This window comes from Amphiura filiformis, unplaced genomic scaffold, assembly GCF_039555335.1.
Source record: "Amphiura filiformis unplaced genomic scaffold, Afil_fr2py scaffold_34, whole genome shotgun sequence".
Taxonomy (NCBI): Eukaryota; Metazoa; Echinodermata; class Ophiuroidea; order Amphilepidida; family Amphiuridae; genus Amphiura; species Amphiura filiformis.
In genome coordinates this window covers 622,923-641,525 of record NW_027305498.1, presented here as the reverse complement: position 1 = coordinate 641,525, position 18,603 = coordinate 622,923, and the positions used below count along the sequence as shown (strand labels likewise).

The 18,603-nt window shown below is 37.5% G+C and overlaps 2 protein-coding genes across 3 annotated transcripts; one reads left to right on the top strand and one right to left on the bottom strand.

The window, feature by feature from the left end:
* The first annotated feature begins 381 nt into the window (after positions 1–381).
* On the top strand, positions 382–8,903 carry LOC140143958 (uncharacterized). The gene is made up of 7 exons (XM_072165789.1): positions 382–740; positions 1,973–2,147; positions 2,726–2,770; positions 3,738–3,821; positions 3,990–4,034; positions 4,951–5,030; positions 8,417–8,903. The coding sequence occupies exons 1-7, from the start codon at positions 584–586 to the stop codon at positions 8,605–8,607; spliced, it is 777 nt and encodes a 258-aa protein (XP_072021890.1). The 5' UTR covers positions 382–583; the 3' UTR covers positions 8,608–8,903.
* A 968-nt stretch (positions 8,904–9,871) lies between these two features.
* LOC140143972 (uncharacterized) lies at positions 9,872–17,885 on the bottom strand. 2 transcript variants are annotated; one of them, XM_072165805.1, is made up of 5 exons: positions 16,837–17,883; positions 16,504–16,651; positions 15,314–15,503; positions 13,573–13,637; positions 9,872–11,484 (listed from the first exon to the last, which is right to left on the bottom strand). In XM_072165805.1, the coding sequence occupies exons 1-5, from the start codon at positions 16,851–16,853 to the stop codon at positions 11,470–11,472; spliced, it is 435 nt and encodes a 144-aa protein (XP_072021906.1). In that variant the 5' UTR covers positions 16,854–17,883; the 3' UTR covers positions 9,872–11,469. The 2 variants fall into 2 exon arrangements, with proteins under 2 accessions (XP_072021906.1, XP_072021905.1); XM_072165804.1 differs by having other exon boundaries at positions 16,504–17,885.
* Between the last annotated feature and the right edge of the window lie 718 nt (positions 17,886–18,603).

Sequence of the window (18,603 nt, the reverse complement as noted above, 5' to 3'; positions counted from 1 at the left end):
TCTTTAGCAAACTATTTTAGTTTGAGACGCTAAAACATGAATTCCGTAAAAAGCTCGCAGGCGAATTCAAGGCCTATAAAAATCAAAAATATCACACTAAAAGACACAATTTGATGCTTAATTTTAACACCAGGATTTTAAAAAATGTATATCAAGCACCAAGTTTTTAACTGACATTACTGAAGAAAAAAAATATTGCTTAATATTTGACCGAGAAAATTAATTTCATAGCAAAAAGGTGTATCTCTGAATTGTGCTGATTTTTACATGTATCGATCGACTTTTAGCGCGACTAATGGTGGGTTTCATACTACGTCTTTTTGCGTCTGCAGACGTCTGCCGATATCGGCCGACGTCGTTCTACTATCGCTGAGTGACGTCACAGCGATGAGATTTGGCATCGCTGTCCATCGGCAGATGTCGCGGCGACGACTTTGTTGAGTTGAAAAAAAATCAACTTTTTGCGGCGACGACGCGGCGATAACCAATCAGATTCGCGAATTATTTGACCCTTGACCTTGTTGTCACGGGATTGTTTGTACCGGGCCGGTATCGTCGTCTGCTAGACCATTACTACGACAAGATGGCGTGGAATCCAGCGACCATGTCTGAAGCTCTCATAATCGCAGTAAAAAACCACCCTGCATTATGGGATTTCACCAAGGCTACAAATAAAAATAGAGGATTAAAGGACTCTCTGTGGCGGCAGGTGTGCCAAACACTTGGGTGGCCAGTCGAGGGTGAGTACAAAAACTAGTAATTCGTGGAACATTGGCATTAATAATTGAAGCTAAAAATATCAAGCCTGATGATTTATATAATCTTCCTTCCTCCCAGCTCCCGGGCCTTCCTCCATTCAATTTCAACTTTAAAAATGTATCCACAAGTGAATATATCGGCACTCTCATGACTGTCTGTGTTTTTAAGCTTACATGATATAGTACTGTCATGACTGTACTTGTATTCGATCTACGCACTCGCACGACGGCTATGTTTTGTTTTGTCAGTCCAGGACACACACCTAGTACAGGGAACCCATACCGTAGCTCTGCACAATGTCATACCGATAAATGACGTGTCTGTTCATTGCCCGGTTTTTCAAGTTTGCGTTGCGAACTGGACACACACCTGCATGGGTCTTGATGGGGGCCCAGGTTCAATAAAATTAAAAATGCCATCATGCCAAGCTTAAATGCATGACGGACTGTATGGAAAGAAAACAGAAATGAAGAAACATGGAAAAGATAAGTTGGCAAAAGTACAGGAAGCCTGTGCATGCCTATACTGCAGATCCAAGGGATTTGCCAGCAATTGCCAATGGGCCGGCGAATCTCTGGGGTAACTTAACCGGTACCGATTATTTGAAAAAAGATCCGAGGGATTTGCCAGCAATGGACGGGCGAATCTCCGGGGTACCTTAACCGGTACCAATTATTTGAAGAAAAAAAACGGGTGCTTTGATGGGTCGAAACAAGATCCAATTATTTGAAAAGAGATCAGAGGAGGCATTTGCCAGCGCGCAATGGACAGGCGATTCTCAAGGTGTACCTTTACCGGTGCTATTTGAAAAGTTGAAAAAAGATCCAAGGAATTTGCCAGAAATGGACGGGCGAATCTCCGGGGTACCTTAACCGGTACCAATTATTTGAAGAGATCAGAGGCATTTGCCTTTGCGCGATGGACGGGCGATTCTCAGGTGTACCTTAACCGGTGCTATTTGAAAAGTTGAAAAAAGATCCAAGGAATTTGCCAGCAATGAACGGGCGAATCTCCGGGGTACCTTAACCGGTACCAATTATAAGTTGAAAAAAGATCCAAGCAATTTGCCAGCAATGGACGGGCGAATCTCCGGGGTACCTTAACCAGTGCTATTTGATAGGTCAAAACAAGATCCAATGGACGGGCCCTGAATTCCCACCATTGCCAATAATATTAATGCAAGTTTTAATCGCTTTTTTAAAACTTTGACCAGATTTTGTAACTGTGGAAGGCAAGTGGAGGAACTTGAGAACAACCTATCAAAAGCAGCGTACAAAGCAGCTCACTACTGAACCAAGTGGCAGTGGTGCTGCTACACCGGCCAGTACGTGGCCTTATTTCCACATCATGGATGAATTCTTGAGCATCCCGGACCCCCATCACACCAAGTAAGGATAATCTCTTTTACTTCCGGTATACATGAGCTAGTATTAGGGATGTCCACTATCAACACATTTTGCAGTTAGAACAGTTTCCCACTTACTGTGTGTGTGCACTCACCCATGTATTGTCTTATTTGTCTATGCAAAAACACAGCTCCATGCAGTAAGTCCCAGACCTGATAAATCGGTGTACAGTGCATGCTGTGGCCCAATTTGGCCTAAAACAGGGCATTTTAAGGAAATTCCTTATTCCACCAGTGGGGGTGCTTACAGGGGCATGGGCAGTTAATGGATGAATATGGTGTATATATTTTCATTTATTTTGTTTTCTTAGTGATAAAATTAATTGGAAATATATAAGTACAAACAGATATCAAATGTTGCTTTTTATTCATACAAAGGAAATAATAGGAATGAGTATTTTGAGGTATAAAAGCATCGTTGAATAGAATTTTCCCTATTTCATCTCGTAAAAAGATTCTTACCATTGTTCTCAAAAACATTCAATTTCGTATACCATTTGTTTCTCTATTTCATGCATGAAATGATTTATAAATATAGTTGTATTTTATTTATTTTTTCAGGACTGTATCAAACATTCCAAATCCTGTTGTGAACTCAACTGATAGGTAAGTACACCAAACAGGTGCTAATATATTGCTTATCAATTAAATTCTCATAATTATGATGAAGCACCACTTGACTTGGCTATATTCAAAAGTTTTAAGACATGTCCACAAAATGTTTTAATGTTATTTAAATGCAATAAAGGTAATAAAATAAAAAAGACAATAAAATCATTGGCATGCAAGTTTTATACAACAAATAGATATTAAGATATATCAAATATATATTACCCCGGTATATGATTATAAACTGTCTTCTTTAGGTAAGAATATGTAAAAATAGTACAATATACATGCGCATATTTGGGGGGTTGGGGTCGCCAGCCCCCCGGGGTACAAGCAGGGGCGGCAAAAATGAAGGGGCAGCAGAACGAAGAAGGGGCGGCAAAAACAGGGGTGGCAAAAACGTAGGGGGCGGCAAAAAGAAGTAGTAAAAGTTTTACTAAACATCAAAATGTGTTGCTTTTAGGGTGCTGAAATCCTTTTTTTTTTTTTGCTGTTCACTTTTTCAAACCACCGAAAAAAAATTGGGTCAACCTTTTCGGGCTGTTGGGAGGGGGCGGCAAAATTGAATTTTCTTCAGCCCCCCCTGGGTTGGAGCGGCCACGGTACGCCACTGATATACTTTAAAGGAGTGTTTCGTGATCCTAGCATCCTCTTTTTATGACATTTTTCAGTAGATATCCACGAAAAAAGCCTATTCCCAAAATATCAGTTGATTCCGATTTTGCGTTTGCGAGTTATGCATGATGCACCAGAACGAAATTCAAATTTCACGATATCTTAGCTAAACGAATTAATCTGCAAGAGATATTTTGTACATAAACATTATGTAGCCAGAGGTTTCCAGTGATATAAAAATCTCAACTTTTTTGAGAAAAGTGGGGGATGAGGCTGTGGATCACGAAATGCCCCTTTAAACACTTGTACTTGCATTAATTGTGTATTTTTATGTGATTTTAATATACAGCAATACGGTTATATTTCCTGTGGAGATTACTGGTGATGTGGTGGAGATCCCATTTCCTGGTCCAGGTGCATTGACTCAAGATAGGTTAGTTTTAATTTTCTTTAAATCTTTACAGATGCTATCCATATTCCGGGTCAATATTCTAGCAAAAAGGGCTATACAACTTGGACAAGGTCCAAAAGACTTGATGTATATCCCACAACTCATTTAATAAAACTTAATATTAATATATCCTTATCTTCTCATTTTCAGTACCATGCCTACTGAAGGAGCTTCAACTTCAAGAAATGAGGACATGTAAGTAACTGGCATCAATATGTTCCAAATGCTATTGACTATTTCTGACATGCTCAGATCCACCGAAGTGGACAATAATGAATTGAAACCGCAAAAAACAGGTGGAAACCAAGGAGCATTTTTAAATAACTTAAAAAATTGATATTTAAGGTGGCACTATTGGATATAGATTTTTCATCGGACATTTGGTTACAAAAAAAAGGCCTGTCAAAATAGTGCAAAACTAAGAAGTTGACAAGAACTAATTATATGCATGATTTATGCAAAGTAAAATTTTCAGATTAGAAGAGGTATTGTGGTACTGTACTTGGTACATGGGTTAAAGTACACATAAAATTCAACAAACCTATCGGACAAATGTCTGTTTGCATTTATTAAACTAATTAGAGCCTTAATCAACTTTTCTAATTAGTTGCCATAATTAATTATACAAATTGAAATTAGCGCCTAAAGCAACCGCGATTTTGTAGCATCCAAATTCTTGAGTTGATCAAACTTAAGGGGGTACTACCCCTGCCCAATTTTGTGCCTATTTTTGAATTTTTCTCAAAAATTATAGCCCATTGGAGACAAGTAAGATATGTATATTATAGGGGCAAGGACTAGTCAACTACTGCACTGGAAATTTTATTTCAGCACAGACAACAGTTGTGGAGTTGCAGTCAAAAATGAGGGAAAACCAATATTTGATCAATAAATAAGTAACTATTTGCTTTGAGTTGCTGAATTTTCAGAGCAGTAGTTGTATGCCTTGCCCTAAATATACATATCTTACTTGTCACAAATGTGCTATAATATTTTTGAAAAATGCAAAAATGGGCAAAAAATTGACCAGGGGTGTAGTACCCCCTTAACTGAATAATATGATAGTTTCAAAATTATGTATGTAATTTAAATTATAATTTACAAAATGCAGATCAGTACCACAGGGAGTGCAGCAACAGACAGCTGAGGAGTCAACAGCAACAAAGCGTCGTAGATATACCAAAAAATCAGGTAAATAATGTATGACGGTGTTGGACATACAAAATTGTGCTCTATGTGATATTAAATTTGGAGGCAAAATGAAAATGTGTACAAGAACTCCTTCCCCAGGTTAATTAGGGATTCAATCATGTTTCACCGTTGTTCATCACCGTTTAACAACGATGCGGTCAGCGTCGTCTGCGTGGTTTACTTAAACCACGCAGAGCGTCGGACGCGAAGTTGTTAAACGGTGATGAACAACGGTGAAACATGATTGAATCCTTTCAACAACGAAAAGAAGCTAAAGATCGTATAATTCATGATTATTTTACGAGGAATGTCAGTTAATCATTGCCACTCAGCCTTACAAAAACTTCGATGATTTCTCTGTTGATATCAGCAATAAAACTACAGAATAAAACAGCAATGTTTAGCTGCTACCTGAAAAATACTGAATTCAACTTGTAAGCTTGCATACGCACAAAGGTTCCAGTCATGACGAATTTTACGCGCTCTCGCGTAACGCGTAGTCTCGCTCGCGTTCGCGTATACGCTACAGTAATAGTGTGGATTCATCACGGATTAACAACGGTTGGCTCCTGTACAAAGGTATAGGAAGAGTTGTTGAATGGTCATTGACCAGGGGGTATCATGCATGGCCAAAGATTCAAGTAAAAAGGGTCTTTTTTCATGATCAGGCACTGTACTTACGTATCGTGAATAGGGTATCTAAAACAAGGAAATTTAAGAAAAAGGGTATACCTTGTACAATAAATCAGTGTTTAGGGTCCTTTGAGACAAATGTAGTATGTAATAAGGTTAAAAATTATGAACTTTTGAATTTGTGTTTTCCCAGTTATCATGAAGGGTTTTAAGAGTCAAAATATGACTGAATTACTTGCTTCTAATGGGGGCAAAAATAATGTCAATACTTATTTAGGGTATGAAACTGCACTTGTCATACTTGTTTAGGGGTGTATTTTCAGACCTCGTAAATACTTGTTTAGGGTGCTATTTGAAACTTTGTGGCCACGCATGATACCCCCTTGTCAATGACCATGCCCCCACCCCCCGGGCTCCTTCCCCAGCACAAAAGCTGAATGACAAAATGCCAGCTTTTGTGATGAACTCAAAGACAATGGAAATCGTCAAAGACAATGCAACAAAGCATTTCCAGTCAGAGTAACTAATTAAATCTCCATGAAAGTCACCAGGTCAATCAATGGCATCCGCAGGTTTTCAAAAGTGGGGGCCTTGGGTCTTGATTCCCCATATGTTCAAAAACTTTCAGTCACTTTAAGCCAAACTATAAACAGTGACATAGCTTGGAGTTGTGCTGCCCTGGGCCAAGGATAGATATCCCCCCATTCTCAAAACAATTGCGCAAACATAATTGCGACACGATCAATGGAAATGAGTCGGATGTCGATTGATTATGAGATATTGGCAAAGAAAGGGTTTTAATTCTTTTGTTTTATATTGTTTTCAGCGATTGATAAATTGACATAACTTTGTAACGAAAAGTTGTATCAAGATGGGGTTTTCAGTTTCTGATAGTTCTAAATGTCTTCTTTAGAAACATATGTTAAACTCATTTTTGACCCGGGTCGACATGTGACTCATTCCCCTTGATCATGTCATATGTGGACAAATGCCACTAATTTTGACTTTCATCGCTGAAGGGGTGCAGAATCTATGCTGAATTCATCAATTTGGCGCCCCTTACGATGCGCCCCTTAGGTTGTGATTGTTTCTTTCTTTAAAAGGCATGTGATCTTCCCTTTCACTTATTTGTTTTTGATGATTTCTACGGTGAACACCAATGGACGAAATGCTTTAATTCACCATAAGGCCAAAAAAAAAAAAAGTTGTTTGTTTGTCCTCCACCGCCCGCTCCTCAGATTAAGGCCTGACCAAAATTTTTTTTTTTTTTTTTAAATAGTAAAATTCAATTTTTTTTTTTCAGATTTGGAGTATCTCTGGACCTAGCTAGAGATAAATACTAAGATCTTTCATGTTGAAAATTAAAAAAGCCCCCCAAAACATTTTGTGTCTTCAATATGCAAAGTTATAACTTGTGTTCATGTCATAGTCTATTATTTTAGTGACTTCAAAATACATTGGATTTGAAATCATTAAAAGACTATGACATGAACACAAATTATAACTTTAACTGCATTAAAGAAACAAAATGTTCGTTTTTTTAAGTCACCATGAGTGATTGTAGCATTTAGCTCTAGCTAGGTCCAGGAATGCGCCTAAATCCGAAAAAAAAAAATTAAAAAATTAAAAATAAAAAAATCCGCCCACCGCACGTCCTCTTTCAAAGCTGTGGAGGACAAACAAACAATTATTTTTTTTGGGCCTAATGGATTGCGGGTAAATAAAACTATTTCTAGAATTGTTTTCTACTTTATAATTTCCATGGACTACAGTTAATATATAAATTTTAATCTCTGTTTTATCTGCAGCTTCTTTAGAGGAGCAGGTTAATGAAGCAATTAATGCCCTAGGATTCAGTATACAATGTGATGACTTTGATATATTTGGTGAATTCATCGCTTCATCACTCCTACCGCTGCATCCCAAATTTGCAAGTCAAGCTCAAATGCAAATTATGCAAATACTCTTCAAAAGTATATTTCCACAAGAAGAAGAATAGGCTTCCACCAGAGACAAATATTTGCATTTTGATATGATTATTATCGTTTTTTATTTTTTATTTTATTCAGTGCTGACAGTGTGAGCGTACATTTTATATATATATGAGTAAAGACATTGATGTATATTCACACAGTCTGGTGATCCATATGGGCCAAAGGCAGCAAATTTGAAATTTAGATAAATGCAAAAACATGAAGGAAAAAAGCAATAAAATACATTAGGAAATAAACATCACAGAACTTCAGAATTTTAGAACCAATTATGCTAGACATTTAAAATATTTTATATGGTAATAATTATAGTAACTCAAATTTCATAAGTACCTCCTTTGCCCCCCCCCCCATCCCCACCCCTATGAAGCAGATTATCAGATTGTGTCATACAATATACTTTGTAGGTGGGGAGGGGGACAAAGGAAGCACTTTTTTAAATTGATATACTATAATTACTATCTTACAAACATTTAACTATTATAATACTGAAAACAATTCAAAGGTCAAGTATACTCGGTTCCAAAGTTATATAAAGTAAAATTGTGTTGACGGTATTTGCCGCCTTTGGCCCTCATTGACCTGATTGTGACACATATCCAACACAATATAAGTTTAAACAATTATTACACAACATAATACATGTATGTTTGTATTATTTTGATCTTTGGAAGATAAAAGTGAGCAAATACAAAGTAAAGCTAAAGTTATCACTTAATACTACAGTTAATATATACATTCTAATCTCTGTTTTATCTGCAGCTTCTTTAGAGGAGCAAGTGACTGACGCCATCAATGCTTTATCGGTACCAGTACAGCGTGATGACTTCGATATTTTTGGGGAATTCGTCGCTTCTGCACTCAGACCACTGCCTCCAAAGGTTGCAAGTGAGGCGCAAATGCTGATAATGCAAACTATTTTCAAATGCAAATTTCCTCAAGAAGAAGAATAGATTGTACATCAATAACAAATCTCTGACTGGTTAAATACACATGTAGTTGCCTAAATAATGTGTAACTAGCAATATTATGCTATTGTGCTGTTTGATTTAAATGATAAAGCAGGTCTTGTGATAAATTTTGTTTGAAAACATGCTTTTGGATAGAATGCAAAAATATAGACTGGAAGCACAAGTGTTAATGGATTTTCATAAATTGAGGTCGGTATTCTTTTGCACAATAAAAACATTTTTCCCATTTTTCAAAATTAATAGGCCAGGTTGAGTCAGGACAAACAAACAATTTTTACTTGGCCTTAATATCTCATACACATGATAAAGTAGTGTAGATTTCAAATGGAGTCACCCTTTCAAGCAAACCCATTTGAAATTCACTCTCTCTGCATGGAAGATTAGGGTCTTGTCTTCCATATGTGGTATTGGTTTCAACTTGAATAGTACAATAGGCCTATCAGATTATACCAGTCTGTATAGTTATTATTTTGGAGATTCATTTGACCCATCAGAATCACTTGAGTGTTTATAATATGCTGTGTATGTATTCAAATGGTAAACCAGTCCCATTCTTTATGATTCTTAGGGAGTGTTCAGAAATACTTTGGTGGGGGGGGCTGGAAAAAAATTTTGCATGGTATTTTTTACCCCCCCCCCCCCCCTTCGTGAACCCAAAACTAGCAAAGTGTTTTTTTTCAGATTCGGACTAGCGCAGTGTTTTTCAGATTCGGACTATCGCTGTGGTTTTCAGTTTCTGACTAGTGCTAGCTGGTTTTCAGTTTCGAACTAGTAGCGCAGTGTCGGACTGAAGAGGTGTTTTCCTGATTCGGACTAGCGCAGTGATGTCCTTCGCATTCGGACTAGCAGCATGTCGGACTGAAAAAGTGTTTTCAGATTCGGACTAGTGGCGTGTCGGACTGTTGCAGTGGTTTTCATTTTCGACCTAGCGCATGCTTTTTTTTCGGACTAGCACAGTGTTTTTCATTTTCGGACTGACGCAAGTATAGGGAATTTGTGTAGTCAGACTAGCGGCGTGTCGGACTAGAAGCGTGTGGGACTAGCGGCATGTCAGACTGAGCATTGCACCCCGATCAAATACCCTTATCTGCCATGTACTTTTGCTCTGGTTTTACTGCTGCATTTGCATCGCCAGCGCCAGCTTTATAAATTTGACACCGCCCCTTTTACATGTCAAATAATTTTTAACCCCCCTGTTCACACACCAATCAGAACTCCAAAATTGTATGACCCCCTACATATTTTCCAGCCCCCCCCCCCCCACCAAGGTATTTCCGAACACTCCCTTATCTGTCAGCGAGTGTAGTGACCAACTGTACATGCATTACATTTTACTACCTGAAGAGAATTAATTGATCAAAAATTGAAATCCCTACTGAGGTTGGTATCTGTCAATGAGTTGACCACATCACCAGGCTGTCATTATAGCTAGAGGCAGTATATGACACACATGGGTCAATCAGTTACATAAAAATGACCTTGTGTGGTATTTAGTTCCCTGGATGTGAGTTTTGCCCGAGGCAATTTGTAGTTAAATGTTTATCCCTCACTACAAGAGTCATTACGATCGATTTGGTTGAAAAAGAGGCGTAATCAAATCTCTTCAGGTAACAAAACGCAATGCCAAATTTTACTGACTGGGTTAACTTAAGATCAACATGAGCTTCCACCAGATACCAGGATTTGTATTTGATGGGCTAATAATTATTATTTGTTTATTCTCCTGGTCAAAAATGTGTTCAACTGACACTTAGACAACAATAATGGTAACCTTACTCTTAGATCCATATGCCATTTGCAGTTCTTAACCTTCAGCTGTGCAATTTGTGTGGAGGAATGTCTGTACACAGCTATCTAATCTTCAACTTTAATTAGATATTACAGTAGACAAAGGGTGAGTTTCTACAATGTATCTGAGTAATCATGCAGTAGCCCTGATAATGTGCAAATTATATATAAAATAGTGCAACTACTACCTATCAGTCACCTGGCAGGTGACCATATCAGAACAAAAATGGGCAGGCAAAAACAAATTAAAGCTGAAATTACACTTCTCCGCTACCTTAAGTTGGAAGGTGAGAAGATCATGAAGGTACTCCTTTGCCATACACCCCGACAAAGGGAGTTTAACCATTTTTGATTTGAGTGCAGGAGGTACAAACACTAGAGCAATATTCATGGTCACATCATATAGCAGGTAGATAGATAGAGATTTTTGTCAAAATTTCAAGACACGCATACCATGTACAATGTATTATAGAGCAGTTGTAAACAAGTCAATGTGACCACTGATATTTCATGATAACAAAGGCACATACATGTTAGCTTCAAGATACCCATATAATGTGAAATAACATTTGTAGTACCATTCATTCCATTAACTACCCAGTGACTTTACAACAAACAAACTGTAACATTTTAATTACCCATGCAATTCTGGATTATGGTCTGAAACATATGGCACACTGATGATGTTGACTGAATATTTTGGTCATTTTTTACGTATGCAATTATTTCAACAATGTAAAAATTCTTAAACACTTGAGAAAGTTCTTCCAATCTTATTGGTTCTAACCCATGTGATATGACACAATATCACAAACTTTAGCGCGTGCCAACTGAACCCTTGAGAAGAAGAAAAGATAGATGCACAACAGTGGCTGAAAACAATACCTTATTCTGTAATGTGCACCCACCCAAATTTACTTGATTAAGTGCCATGGACGGTTAATGGAATGAATACGGTATGTGTATTTTATTATCAAACGTTAAATGTCACTATGTTAAATGTCAATACGTGAAGTGACCAACAAACTAATATGAAACTGTATAACACTGTCAATCTCATATCTTGTCCCCCTGAAAATCAAAGAGAAAGCATTAAAAATTAATTACAAAATTACTAAATGAATCAATGTATCAATGAAAGCTGGAACAATACTTAAATCAACACAAACAGAAAGTCATCACTCCTTTGACCTCAGTCATAAATATTTACATGATTGTGTTATAACAATATGATTGGTAAGGATGTACTCAGAATCTTATTAGCTTCAATTTGTAACACAATTGCTACCAGAACTTCTAAACAAGGTCAAAATCTGTAATTGAAATCTGATGCATTTTCAAAAGTTGAAAATTAACAGGCGGTGCACATAGTGCAAAATGGCTGAGTTTGACAATACTTTGTAGATTTTCTCATCAATCATCCTTCCATGCATTTTAAATTAACAATTGAATGAACAGCGCTACGGGCTGTTGACAGCTCATTACAAGAAAGTGTGAATTAGCCACGCTTAGCCATCTCAACAATCATCTTAATTTGAAACTTTTGAGAATGCACAAATTATATAATTCTGGAAAAAAGGTTTTCAATTTAAAACTTTTTCTAGCAAATGAGGTATTTGAGATAACAATATTTTATCATGCACATGTCAGTGTCGATCACATGGTCATTCAACATAATCGAGTGCAAATATTTGACAGGTCAAAGGAGTGACAAATTCTTCATTTTTGCAGAGTTTATATAACTTGCTTATGGTTTGTTGTTGCCTAAACATTATGATGAGATGAATTAACATGGGGGGTGAGGTGGAGAGGGCAGCACTTCAATATGAAATGGATATGTAGGGCTGGAACTTCACATTAAGTGGCATTTGAAGAGATCAAAATGTAGCAAATATGGGCTCAATGGGTGAGAACATAAATGTTTTGGCATTCAATGAGAGCAAAAAGTACAAAATATGGGGTGATAGTCAAACTGTTTGGGCCTAAACCAGTATTGAATGAGATTATGACTTTTTTTTAAATAGGTTATTTGGATGAGAGCCAAAAGAAACATTGAATTTTATGTGACTTCAAATAACTTTTATTTTAAAATTAAGTAAAAAAATTATGATAAATGAAAGTTGGTGTTCTAATTGAAAAATAAAGTCCTTTGGGACTTTTGGGGGCGATATAAGTGGTGCTGAAATAGCAGGTCATAACACCCCTACATTTGTGTTGCATTCAAAATGGGAGTGCATGCCCCCCTCCATAGAATCAATAGGCTATTGACAGAATGAAAGCGCATTTACAACTACCGGCTAATCAATTATAAAAATTAACATAAAATATCAAAATTAGGAGTAAACTCCAAGCCTATAGCCAATATTTTGTGAAAAGTCTCCGACAATTTAAAGTGTTTGTTTGTAGTCAAATTGGGAGTAGTAAGTGACATTGACAAGAAGCAAATAATCATCGTCCCTGAAAAATGCAAACTGAACCTCAGCAAAGATCCTCAAAGAACACAATGGAGAAAGCACAAACCAAGCCTTGTTCTATGCACTACTTTTCAATTTAATATCAATTTGATCCTCAGAGTCATGTTTCCACTTCATGCCTCACATGGCGTAGCTGCCATGGCACAGACCCTGAGGTGGAAAAGTATTCCATAAAACCAGACCTGATCATAGATGAATCCAAAGTGTGGTTGTTGGATCCAAGTCGAGGTGCAGTCTGCAAATTTGACGAAGGGTTCTTCTTTGCTTCCTCTCGCCACAAGCCATCTTTCAGGTTGCCTGACTTATCTACCCAATCTGCATACCGTGGAGGGCAATATGCTCGCCTGTTAGGGTGTATTTTAGACTCGACCTTCCTCAGCCAATTGTGCATCACAATTGCTGCCTTAAGATACATTTCTACATTGTTAGGAAACCCAATTATGGATGACCTAAACAGTCGCCATTTTTGACATAAAATTCCAAAACTGTTCTCAATAACGCGCCGCGCTCTTGATAGCCGATAGTTGAAGATGCGTTGTCTTTCTGTCAACAGCCTACCGGGATATGGACGCATTATGTTTGCCTTAAGTGGGAACGCTTCGTCAGCCACAAATACAAAAGGATGAGGTTCTCCACCCAATTCTAGTGGTTCCGGAATTGGTAATCCTAGACTTTTGTCATTTACCTTCCTTCCCAGAGCACTAGCCGCAAACACCCGCCCATCACTCTGGCGTCCAGGTGCACCTATATCTGTATATCATAAAATGGAAATAGCAAAAATAAACTTACCAATATTTTGAGGAATGTATATATGTTATTATGTCATGATTAAAAAACCCTGATACTTTACTGAATTTGATTTGAAACTGTTTTCTAATATGTCTTCTTTGAGTAAAATATAGAACCAAATGAACAGAGTATGTAAATTATTGTGTGGGTTATTCCATTTAAATCCACACTACCCCTGTGGAAGATTTTGGAAATATCTTCCACAGGGGGAGTATGAATTTCAGATGGAATTTACACATTAGCAACTCCATTTGAAACTCACTCTCCCTCGGAGAAATATTTGGGTTGACACTTTCTCCAGGGCTCTTTCTCAGAGGGTGTATGAAATTCAAATGGAGCTGCCTAATGTGCTCATTCCATTTGAAATTCATTCTACCTCTGTGGCATATATTTCCAAATTCTTCCACAGGGGTAGAGTGGGTTACACAGTGGCATAACTAGGGGCAGGGGGGCAACATGCCCCGGGCGCCACCCTTTGGGGTGTGCCAAATTGACCAATTCAGCATCGATTCTGCGCCCCTCCAAGCGATGAAAGTCAAAACATTCGTGCGCTTCGCGCGCATTTCAGCTCAAAATCAATTGAAAGAATATTTTAAGAACGATATTCAACTTCTAGTAACCAAAATTAATTAGCCTTATTTGCTAAAAATTGGGGGGGGGGGGGGGTATTATGTGCCACAACCCCTAGCTACTGCCCGTGTCTAAGATATTCTCAGGTGTGGGGTAAGGGTGCCAATTTTGGTTCTTGCCCCGGGCGCTACCAGCCCTAGTTACGCCACTGGGGCTACAAATGGAATAGCGCAATGTGTCAATATTCCGTTCTGCTTTTAGTATAGGAGTGCTTTCATATCAAGTAATTTTAAATAGTATTCACTTTCTCACTTGAATTCAACTCTTTTAGCGTGACAAGCTCTACAGTTTGGTTTCATGACCCCCCGGCATAACTCACGAGCTATGTCAAGTTTCATAGTACATTTGCGTTTATTAGTTCATTCTCTGCATGGCTGCTTCTGTTATTAACTTACGCTCCATTGGAATCAAGCAGATGAAGAAGCCATGTAATACCCTTAAAAAGTCAAAATTAATTTCACATATTTAGCCAGTTTTGAAGATTTTGCACATGTATACAAAATTAATGTTGAGACTGTTGAAAATGCACACAATTTATCCATTAAAAAATATATTAAAGAGAGTCAAGGATAAGGAACTTACAAAGGAAAGTCAAACTATTAATATGTTCCTTTATGTTTGCAAGAAATCATTATAATAAAGCAACATTGAGGTGTGAAAATTTGACATCATTCATATGCACTGTTCATACGTAGTGATTGTCCATTGAAATGTGCGCGGAATTGGTTGTATAAAAAACTAGATTGCGATTTATCATTTTGAAACGCATGGTATTATGCCTGGTCCATTCTGAAATTGACATTTTTATGGCTTCACAACGGTTCATGCAACGCATCTAATTTTCACCATGAAAAAGTCTCATTTTGAAAGTAAAGTCATGATATATGGATGCATCGGTCCTTAATCTACCATATTTGTTTTTTGGCAACCATATGTCTAGCACCATGTCAACATTGGCTTTTAGTCAAAATCATTGCAGTATCGGTATTAACCTTATATGAACCCACCAACAAATGTGAAGCAATAATTGCTATCACACACAGCCATAAGTACCATTGAGTGGAAATTTTTGTAGTTGAACCACTTGGATCCTGCCATGGGTGGAGCTTGCATGTTGACATGTTTCCCATCTATTGCCCCCAGGCAATTTGGGAAGTTCCATCTGGTTTTAAATCCTTCAGCAATTTCTTTCCATTCCTAAATAAATCACCAAAAACAAATTGGAATGAAGTTAATTTGATAAAAAATGCTTGTTTGTAACAAAATATATCACCATCTACAACAATTTTTGTTAGGAGGCTATCTTTTTCTTTGGAAGGGGGGTCCCAAATTTATAAAAAGTCGGCATCAATAAATTTGATGCCGACTTTTTTTAGCAACTAAAATTAAAACTACCCCAAGCCTAGAAATAAGTGGACTGGAACCAGGAGCAATTTGTTTTTGAACATTGCTCTTGGTTCACTGGCATTTTACAAGAACCAGGAGCAATTTTGGAAGAAACAGGTTAAGTTTTCAAAAAATAAATCCTTTTCTGCATACAATACAGCACTTCTGCATCAAGTGCAAAACTGGAATAAGGAGCAATTTGTTTTAGAACATTGCTCCTGGCTCATGTAAATCTTATAAAGACCAGGAGCTATTGGGTGCTTTGTATTTTTTTAAATTGTAAGGGCAAATTTGCTCCCAGCTCCTGCTTATTTCAAGGCTTGCCCCCCACCACCGATTAGTCTAGGTTATAAATAACTGTACATCGGTTATTTGGAGGGCATTGTGAAAAATCTAAACATTTTGCCTTTGGAACCGAGGAATATCCCGATATTCCGAGGTCCAAAGCAAAATGTTTAGATTTTTCACAATGCCCTCCATATTTACCCATGCAAAGTTATTAACCTCATTCATAACCGTCACTTTGATCCCTTCACTTTACAAAATAACACAAAATCTCAAATTCGTGCGTGGACGAATATGTCTTCCATAATATACTCTGGCCTTACATTGGCGTACAGTAAGAAAGTGGTACAAAAATTATAAAAAGTGCAGCAAGTGACACATCCACTATACGCCACTATGTGATGCACTTTTTTTTGTAAAATGTGTAGGCCTATCACATACTCATAGTGGCGTATCTTGATCACATGATCACAATCAATACTTTTTAAAGCAACAGGTAATGATACAGTACATTTAAAAAACATACCTCTATACAGGCTGGAAATTTCAAAACCTCATCCTTCAGCACTATCCACAATGCTTCACATGTCTCTTGAAGAATATAGTGCAAAGTTGATTTCCCAATTCTGAAGTTGTTTGCTATTGATGTTTGAGCATCTCCAGATGCAAGGAATCTGAAAAAAAATCCCACAAACAGAAATCTAATAACATCAAAAATATACATGACATTGGTAGTTCTTGACCAAGTTCGAACTAGTCCGAGGTTGCACAAATAGATATTTTCCAAATTTGGACGTTCAAAATGTGTTTGTACGGATTGGAGAAAGCTACAGGAAACAAGCTATAAGCTCAAATGTACCTTTTACGTCTGTCCATTGCACATGTATAATACTGCGTCAAACAAAGTGTAAAATGTGTGCAATGCAAACTTCTAGTTCTAGGTTATGCATATGTGATTATTATTGAACTACAACCTTGCCGACTTGGAGTATTTAAACTTGGCCAAGAATTATCTAATTCTGTCGGTCGGACAAACGGGCATGAACCGCTTGACAATAGCACTGGAGTGAAACAACATTCGCATTCACTGAACTCTGGAGTGTATCACAAGCTATCACACTATTGTGCCAGGTTCGACTGTCTGCAAATACAAATATGTGATAAGTTGTTTTCACGCCAATGCATGAATTGATGTGACATGGCCCCGACCAAGAGAATATATCAATAAGGCCCTTCACACTCGATTCTTAGTTTACTGTTAACCGCCCGCATCCAAAATTGAAAAATATTTAATTATTTTATTTTTATTTTGGATTTTCTCCTCTAAAATTAGAGGTTAATGACTGTACATCTGTTGTTTTGAGGGTATTTAATTGCGAGGGATATTCCGAGTTCCAAAGCACAATGTTTAGATATTTCACAATACCCGAAAAATAACTGATGCAAAGTCATTACCGTAATGATTTCAGGAAAGTTTAAACTTATTCACACAAGCAATGATTTTTACTCACAAACATTTTCGAGTCACATCCGTGAAACTCTTCTTCAGTCATTAACCTCATTCATAACCGTCACTTTTCACTTTTTAAATTCATTCTTATTCAATGGGTGCGTCTTGTAAAGAATTCACATAATTTGATTGGTTTTCTGGTGTATAATATCTCACAATAGTTGATAGTGATATTAGTCAGGGCGCGCTAGCCGCCACGCAACGGTGGCATGCTTGTTGCTCCTCAATGATCGCGCGATAATGCGTTCGCGTAATACACGTGCGAGAACTAAAACGCGATTCGGCGGCTTAGATGTTCGTGATGGTTTCGTTAAAAACAACGGGGACGTCCTCACAAAAGTAACTTTATTTTTTTCTGAAAATTTTCCTCAAAAGTTTGTAAAAATAAACAATTTTTACATCTTCCCTTCCCCAAAATATATCAGGCTAAAACAAAACGACCAATAACAAAAGTGCGTATCAGAATCTGTGCAAATATGGTAGCGCGCAATCCAAATCGGCAGCCAGCAGCGCGCCAGTTCGTTGGACGCAATACTGGCGCACGAGAAGTCAATTGTGTGCGACATTGGAACAATTACGCATTTTGCGGTCAATTGTGAGATATTAATGACCTCGATTTGCGTTCGCGTTTTCACAAATAATAAAATATGATTGGATCGCACGCATCGCGTTTATTAATGAGGTTATGAATAACTTTAATATAATGACTTTTACTTTCGCTGATCAATCATGTGACGCAGGGTCAGAGTGAACTTACGCGAGCATGCGAGGTGGGATAAAAATGGCGAAGGTTACTCGAGAACTCTAGCTTCGAATTTGCACATGATAGTTACGCATTCGATGCTTGACTTCTCGAGCAAAGGCGAAGGCTCTTTTGCGAAAGGCTGATGGTATATTGCTAAAACCTTTTTTAAGCTTTTTATTTAAACTTAGTTTTAAGATATCACTGATAATAATACAGACATCTAATCAGATTCAGCTACATGAAATGAAGTGTCATTGAAATCATCAATACATGCTGTAGTGTTCACGCTGCACTGCTAAAACTGATGAATTTATATTATACATGACATGTTTATGATGATGATGCCTGATGATGATCATGTGATTGATTGA